This window comes from Saccostrea cucullata, unplaced genomic scaffold (genome assembly GCF_032062105.1).
Source record: "Saccostrea cucullata isolate Sc308-1 unplaced genomic scaffold, CSIRO_AGI_Scuc_v1 ctg12847, whole genome shotgun sequence".
Classification (NCBI taxonomy): Eukaryota; Metazoa; Mollusca; class Bivalvia; order Ostreida; family Ostreidae; genus Saccostrea; species Saccostrea cuccullata.
The window spans coordinates 1-8,486 of NW_026921422.1; the positions used below are offsets into that span (position 1 = coordinate 1).

At 32.7% G+C, this 8,486-nt stretch overlaps 1 protein-coding gene across 1 annotated transcript; it reads right to left on the minus strand.

Moving 5' to 3' along the window:
- Positions 1-89: 89 nt before the first annotated feature.
- On the minus strand, positions 90-4,947 carry LOC134259908 (putative ankyrin repeat protein RF_0381; the record flags this gene model as incomplete). Its single annotated transcript, XM_062742505.1, has 3 exons — positions 4,684-4,947; positions 3,653-3,710; positions 90-2,147 (listed from the first exon to the last, which is right to left on the minus strand). Coding segments are annotated over exons 1-3 (2,380 nt in total), but the record flags the coding sequence as incomplete, so codon positions are not given.
- Between the last annotated feature and the right edge of the window lie 3,539 nt (positions 4,948-8,486).

Below are 8,486 nucleotides of genomic sequence, written 5' to 3' on the forward strand. Positions count from 1 at the left end.
GGAATGCTTTAAATCTTCGTCATCAAAATAAAAAGTGGTTTTCGATGCAGATAGAATGTATTTGCAAATATCATATTGGGCGTTTGCACAAGCTATGTCGAGTATGTTTTCCTCATCACACGTGGTTTCATTTGCTTTGATTCCTTTTTCTAAAAGCAACTGTAAAATTTTGACATTTCCACCACGAGCTGCCGAATGAGCAGCATTCCATCCTTTTTTGTTCACCAGATTTATGGTATTGGGATACTTTGATAATATGTACTCACACATATCAAATCTTGCATAAGCACAAACACTATTAAGTATGTTATCTTGATAATTCGTGTTTGGTAACTCTTTTTCTATAAGCAGTTTTAAAATACCCAGATTGTCTTGTAGTATAGCATAATGTGCTGCATTCCTTCCTCTTATATCTACTTCACTGATCATGTTCGGAATCTCTGACAAAATATATTGACACATTTCATATCGGGCATTTGCACATGCTATATGGAGGATAGTCATTCCACCTTTGAGTTTGTGGTTTGCATTAATTCCTTTTTCAACAAGAAGCATTAAAATGTGAACATGTCCTCCTAGTGCCGCATAATGTGCAGGATTCCAGCCTTTTGCATCACACGATTTCAACATTTCTGGATATTTTGATAAAATATATTGACACATTTCATATTTCCCATAGCTGCATGCTAACTGGAGTATATTTATTTCACCGTCAATAGTTTGATCTGCTTTTACTCCTTTTTCTATCAGTAGCTGTAGAAGATTTACATTATTTCCACATGCAGCACAATGTGCAGCATTCCTGCCTACCTCATCAACCTTTCCCAGCATGTCAGGAAAATGATATAAAATCTTTTTGCACATATCATATTTCTCATTCTCACATGCGATATGAAGTATGTTTTTCTTCGTATTAGTAATGGTCTTTGCATTAGCATTATTTTTTAAAAGGAGATTTAGAATATTGATGTTTCCTCCCTGCGCAGCAAAATGCACAGCATTCCTTCCCGAAGCATCATCCCAATGCAGTATATCAGGATAGTTTGTTACAATGTATTCACATATATCGTAGTGGGAACTGACACATGCGATATGTAGTATACTCTTTTTAGCAGAGGTAATTTCTTTTTCCAAAGCTCCCTTTTCTAATAACATCTGTAAAATTTTACGATTCCCTCCTTTAGCAGCAAAATGAATTGCTATCCATCCATCCTCACATTTGCATTCTAACATTTTCGGGAACTTAGATAGAATATAATTACACATATCGAAATGGGCATATTGACATGCAATATGCAGAATATTTCTTTCAGCATATGTTAATTTGATTTCTTCACCTTCATTTATCAGCATTTGTAAAATCTTAACTTCCCCCCCTCTTGCAGCAAAATGTGCAGCATTCCATCCGTCTGTATTATATAAATTCAGCATTTCTGGATACTTACACAGAATGTATTTGGACATATCATAATGGGCATTACGACATGCTGCATGAAGAACAGTAGAGTTTTTATTGTTAGACTGATAAATTTCCACTCCTTTATCGACCAGAAATTGTAAAATCTTAATATTTCCTCCCAGTGCAGCCAAATGGATCGCGTTCTGACCATTTTTATCACATTCCTGCCGCATTTGTGGAAATTTAGTTATAATAAATTGACACATTTCAAATTTTGCATTAAGAGAAGCAATGTGGAGAATGCTCTCTTTTTCATTTGTGGTCTGATCAAACCGAACTCCTTTATCTAGAAGGAGCTCTAACAGTTTTATATGTCCCCCTTGAGCAGCATAATGTGCTGCGTTCCATCCCCTAAGATCAGTTTTATGCAGGATATCTCCATTCTTTTTCAAAATATACTCCATTATATGAATAAACCCCTTTTTACATGCGCATAAAAATATGCATATCTCAGGAGGGAGGCGCTTGGAATAACGCCAGTATATGGATAAAACATGAATTATTTTCAAATTTTCATTTTCAACAGCCAAATCAATGTCAAAAAATCCTTCCCTATTTGTTTGACGAAGAAAATTACTTGTTTCAAAAATTTTGTCCATGTAGTATTGAAAATTACAATCTGTGTAACGTGCTTCATGGATGTCTGCTACTATTTTTTCATACCTGCTAATTTCAGGGGGTGTCGTCTCTGCAAGATTAAAAAAAAACAAGAAAAATTTTAAATACATTTGCTTTTCCTGTTCAGTATACTACAAATGGCAATAAAAGACATAACTAGCGAGTGAAATCTTCAGTAAAGTTTCGGTTATTTTATCCTTCTTGATAAAGAAGATTTTGAGAAACCCCTCAGTTTTATACATAATTAAAGAATATACTTTTACCACCGATCTTACGAAAAATATTTCATTCAACATACGAGATATAATTTTCAAAGAAAGAATACGTAACCTTACTTTAGAAAAGAAAATAAAGAAACATTAAATCCTTGGCAATTATCATGTGTTACCAAAAGGACAGAAATGCAGCGAATCAAACCTGGATTAGAATTCAATCTACGTTAAAAAATTTGACGACATACAAGGCAACTTTGTAAAGTTATCAAAAAAAAAAAAAAAACTAACTAATGTATTTATAATACATAATTATATACGATATATAGAGTTGTGGTTGTTTTAGCTTATGAAAAAAAGCAAAACTTTCCATAGATATTTTGTTGTTTAACATTCTTTCACTTGCCGGTAGTTGGCGTATGCTTAAAACTCGGGGTCATAAAGCGGTAAAGAATCTTTTTCCAGGCAGCATCAGTGTTGGTATGAAGTTTCCGAGCCCCGTAATGGGATTTAAGTGAAATTAAACATTTTCTGCCTGACACCTATCATTTCCCCTACAAAATCATATCTTATAAATGTGATATCTTATAATTGCTCTCTAATATAAAGGGTATGGAGATAACGAACATGCATTTAATATCAAAGTCCACAAAGAAATACAGAAGAGGACAAAACAAACACGGACCTATAAAATATCAGAGATGGGATCAGGTGCCATGGAGGAGTGAGCATCCCCTGCTGATCGGTAACACCCCGCCTTGTGCTCCTTGTCATGATCGGGAAATAACGGAAAAATCCGTCCTCAATTCAGTGTATAAATAATGGACTAACAATTAGTATGAAAAACGTCAGTCAACATTTGACTATTAAAAGCATTATAAGATATGGTCGATCGGCCATGTTTGAAGATGATTCTTCTAATTGTATAACTATTGAAAAATGTCAACATGAATATTTTAATTTTATACTAAAAGAGAAAAAACCCACATTAATATTGATTAATATTCATCAATTGCGTCTAAGCATGATTAGATAGATTTGATTTTTTTTAATTGAAAGAATGTTTCGAAATGAATATACTAAACAATAGTAACTCAACCATACCATAGGCCTGCTCAATGTGAGCACTAGTGATTTGCATCTAAGGCTTATTAGAGTAACAAACGGTGTACCTAATGAAAATAGTTGAATTTCTTGATCCATCTGATAACGGTTTTCATTTCTATGCAGTATCATATTTCTTCTACCATATGACTCAGGTCCTAAAATTTATATATATGAAAATGTTAGATAATAAACGATATAAGATATGCTTTTGTTCTCTACTAAATGAAGAATAGGACTTTTTAAATTCATAAATTACCATATAAGGACAAACTTGTTTTTGTTGCATTTCTTCGAGGAGGTTCTTCGTATATATTCTAAAATAAAGAAATAAGTATTTTCATTTCTTTGTAAGCTCACAGAATATTACTTTTCAATCTAATTTTACATTTTTACCTACAGTTGTTTGACCAATTCCGTTTTTGGCGGTGCTATAAATATATGAAGAATTATTACAAATGCTGTTTGTCAAGGTAGTTCAATGGCTCATGATCATGGAATTAAATACAGTATTTTTTAAAATTCAGCCTTTCAAACACTTTTAAAGTAACATCGATACTCATTTTACAAGTTAAGAATAAGCCGACGAGTTAATAATACCCTAGCAGTTCCCATGCAATTCGACATTGAATAAAAAATATCTGTCTAAATTATTATTGATTGGCATACTAAGGAAAAGTTAAAATAATTGCTAACCGGTATATTAGTGGTATATCCAAAAACTAAGGAGAAACAAGAGATTCTGTGAGCACTGAGCTCATTTAATGATATCCCCGCTTCTCATATGCTTGCAATGGCCATTCATGCTTTTCTCTAGGAGACCCGAATTTAGTTTCAGATTAAAAGATTTAAAAAAATGTGTACAATTGCATTATGTAATGAAAAATGTGTGAAAGAATCATTAAATTTTATTCGGTGATATAAAATGGGAAGCGGAAATGAGTTCTGATAAGAGTCTTAAAGTCATACCATAAATCTCAATTTATGTGTTTACTTTTGATTTTAAATACTGATCGGCTCCTAAATTTATTATTATTCGAAACTTCTCAAATCCGAAATTGGCCAACCACTGTATTTATGGGTACAATTAATTTTAAATATGAAGTTCGAAGAAATACCGGCGCTAAATTCACTATGTTTTGAGAATTCTTTGGCATTTTATTTGTGTAATGTTACTATGTTACTACAATTGTTTATTTTGTTAAGCTTCTGAAGATAGAATGAAAGGCCTAAAGCTTTACTGACGTTTTCTGTGTATATATCTGTTTGGCCAAAACTATAAAACAATACCTCGTGAGATACATTGAGTTTTTCTCGAATTCCCAAATGTGATTTGATGTCTTTCATATCTTGTGAAATGTCCTCAAAGTTTTCCTCAAGATTATGGAGAGATGATAAAACATGTCGGCCCATATTGTCATTCATTTGGCTTTTCATCAGTTTTTCTATTTCTCCCTTCACTTTCGAATGTACTTCATCTCCGCATCGATTTGCAATAGATTCAATTGAATTTTTTATCGATGATGATACCTCTTCGAATGTTGTATCATCCATGTTAGTATTTGGAGAATGGAAACAATAATTTCTTTTTTCTTTCAAATTCTTTATATCCTGTGCCTCTGCAGCATCCAAAGAACATACATTCAAAAGAATACTACATAGCAAGGACAGATCCAAGTCATTTTCAGATATATTCTCTTGTGGTTCAATTTGACACAAACACGGTTTTCTCGTTTTGCAAGATTTTGATTTTTCAACAAAAAGCATACTCCATTGACGACTTGTCAAAGCTTTAGTTCTTGGCGATTGACCAGTGCATTGACAACAGTTCTTCTTTTCATAAAGATGAAACAATCTGTGTTTGTTAACATTGAGAAAGTTATCAAAACTACTAGAGCCTGATAATTGAACTTCTCGTTTTAATCTACAAGTAAGTGCTTGGGTGCCAACATCCATTATAAGAGAAATACTCTTCATAAACTTGACAGGAGTTGGTGAGCACATTGTATATGTTGAAAAAGACACTGTTAATATACTGTAAAAGAAAAATACAATCAAATATTATTCATAGTTATTTGATCAATGATAAGTTGTAGCGTTTAAAAAATGACAATTTTACAATGCTCAAATTTATACTTCTGTCTTATTGAATTCAAACTGCTGAACACTTTGTTATTCAAAGATATATTTTTTTAATTTTTATATCAACATTGTTCACCGTGGAATTATGCTCATGGAATATTTTGGTAATCTTTTCCCAGAAGATTTAATCCCAACGAACATTGAAACACACATACAGAAAACACAGTATTATTTATCTAAATAGATTTGCAAAGTACTTCAAATTACTTCCCCACGAACCAGTATAATTTGATTAGCCACGGACATTAACCCATCAAGATGATTCTACAGTACGCAGCACAGTTAAGGTTAGAAAATGGAGGCGGAGCCTAATTTGTACGGGAAAACTTCACAATGACATTATACAAAATATACGTCATACAACACTTCTTTAAAATACCACAAAATGAGTTGATTTGCTAATTTAATCAGTAAGTAATCACCAAACTGCATAAAAAACTTACTACAGCGTACTGTTTTGTCGTTAGTTAAATCCCATATAACAAGTTATAAACAAGTCACTGATCGCAATACACTTGTCAATGTGACGTCATTCCTTAAAACGTGACGTAGTTTGTATGCAGTGAGAGACAGATTAAGTAATATTTTCTCAATAAAAATGTATTCTCTGATTAAATAAAATATTATTTACAGATATTCAATGGGCCAGTAACTTTGTCTTCTTCACTATTTTATTAATATATTTTCTGTTCATTACGAATTTAATTGACACTGCCGTATATTTGTATGAAAACACATCGGAGGGTAATGCGAGGGTCTTAATAAATCGATCTAGTGCAAGGGCATACACTCTATCGATCGTAATGAGCTTTTACAATTCAACTCTAGAACTATTAAGGTATCTGAAAAGTGCTGCGATCCTGATGAAATCTTAAAAACAATTTAATTATATCAATATTCAATGCCGTTGTCAAGCAAAAAACATAGCATTCGGTCGATCATACAAATATAATTTTAACAATGAAATTGCAGAATTTAGATAGGATCGCAGCACTTTTTAGAAACTGCAATTCGTGTTGAAAATATTTATAAACTAAACTTGGAATTTTAACTTGGTTATGCATTTGTAGTAGTGATATTTATATGTCACATCAATACTGCAAGTAAATGTGCTAAAATCACATGACTACCGCATCTCGTGACTAGTCTAAATATACAATATAATCGTCCTCTATATGTAGTAATTGACCATAATTACAATTATCCGATATAAATAATGTACTAAAAATAATCGCCATCCCGATTGTGACTACATTTTCAAATACAAAATATAGTCGATATTCAGGGTTCTCCACATTTGAAAATGGAGGAAGCTACGCGAAGACAAAATGTAGCCCAAAACACCGTCACAAATTCGTGTTAAACTTCCTAATCTTCATTAAACAATGATTGGTTTTAAAATTTTTAAACTTAACAACTGCAACATAAAACAATGGAACACTTTTTAATAACACTTTTCAAAGTTAAAAAAAGATATTATTAACATGATTAAATTGACAAGGTTTATCATGTATTTTACTTATCAATTGTACTAAAATTTGCCCAAAACTGCAGTAACTGAAGGAATTTAAAGAAAAATTGTTGACACTGTAAGTCTATTATGATGGCAATATTTTTCAGAAATTAATAATTATAAGAATTGTAGCCTTTTGTATAAAATGTTTTGTGTCAGCATAGCTAAAACTGATGAATGGGTAGTATTTTTATTAAGTTAACAAACAAAGGAACATTTGGTCAAGTGTCCCTTTTTTCTAAACGTTTATTTTTCTTGATAGTTGCATTTTTCACCAAGTATTGTTTACTTCTCCACGTGATCAGAGCTAAAAATAGCTCCACGCGACATTTCATAACAATGGGAAGTAACTCTAAATGTACAACTATACCGGCGATTGAAATGCTTAATTAAGACGGTGATTGAGACGTAGTCTAGTCCCTATGTACATTCTATCAAAAAGATAATAAAGTTAAAGCTTAAACAACAGCGCATGTGAAATTGATAAACTACAGAGGAATATGAAATTTTTACAGAGTATTTTTTTCTGACTCAGCATGTATGACAATTATCATTCTCTCAATTGTCATCTTTAATAAACCCGTTGGGGCCTATATATCTAATCATGTAGTGAACGTGTTGTTGAAGTTCCCCAAAATTATTTACATGTGTACAGGATAATAAACTCATCTGATCAGTTAATTGATTCTCATTGATTGTCACGCTTAACAGCATAGTCGCTGATTAATGACGTGTTTATTTAGCACAGACCGCTTTCCTTCGAGGCATGGGAGGTGGATGGTAGTCGTAGTATAAATACAATTAACTACTCAAGTCATTAAAAAAGTAGGTGTCAGGACTGAAATGCAATAAAATTTAATCATGGCGGCTGCCGGTTTTAACCATGGCGCAGCTCGCTTAACCATGGCGCACATAAATTTAACCATTGCGGGCCTCCATGGTAAAACCCCTTGTGGAGAACCCTGATATTTCCATTGTGCACCTTACTGTATCGCGTAATTCAATTTACAACTAAATGAAAATTCTAGTTCTAATAAATAGGCACTGTCAGACGGGAATATAAACCCTTCGATTTCGTTACACCCAATTGCACACTCGAAACTTGTGGCCGACTTGTAGTACTCCCTTCGTGGTCTTAGATTTTTTGCGTTTATTTTTTGCTTTTATGTGCATTTTCAGTTTGTAAATAATGTATTTTTCATGATACTTTTGTTCTGTTTAGGAAAAAATCCGTAAAATTTGATAATTTCATCGAGATTGAATAGCACGCGATGTAAGATGTACGTCTTAACTCGTCGGATCTGATTAGCGATCTGCTTCTTATATACGGGTTGAAGGGAGAGCGTTGGAGAACGAGAAATATGGCGGACTATGCCCATTTACGAGTACAGCTTTAAAGATATATTCTAGCATATCGATACTTCTGAAACTACAACAA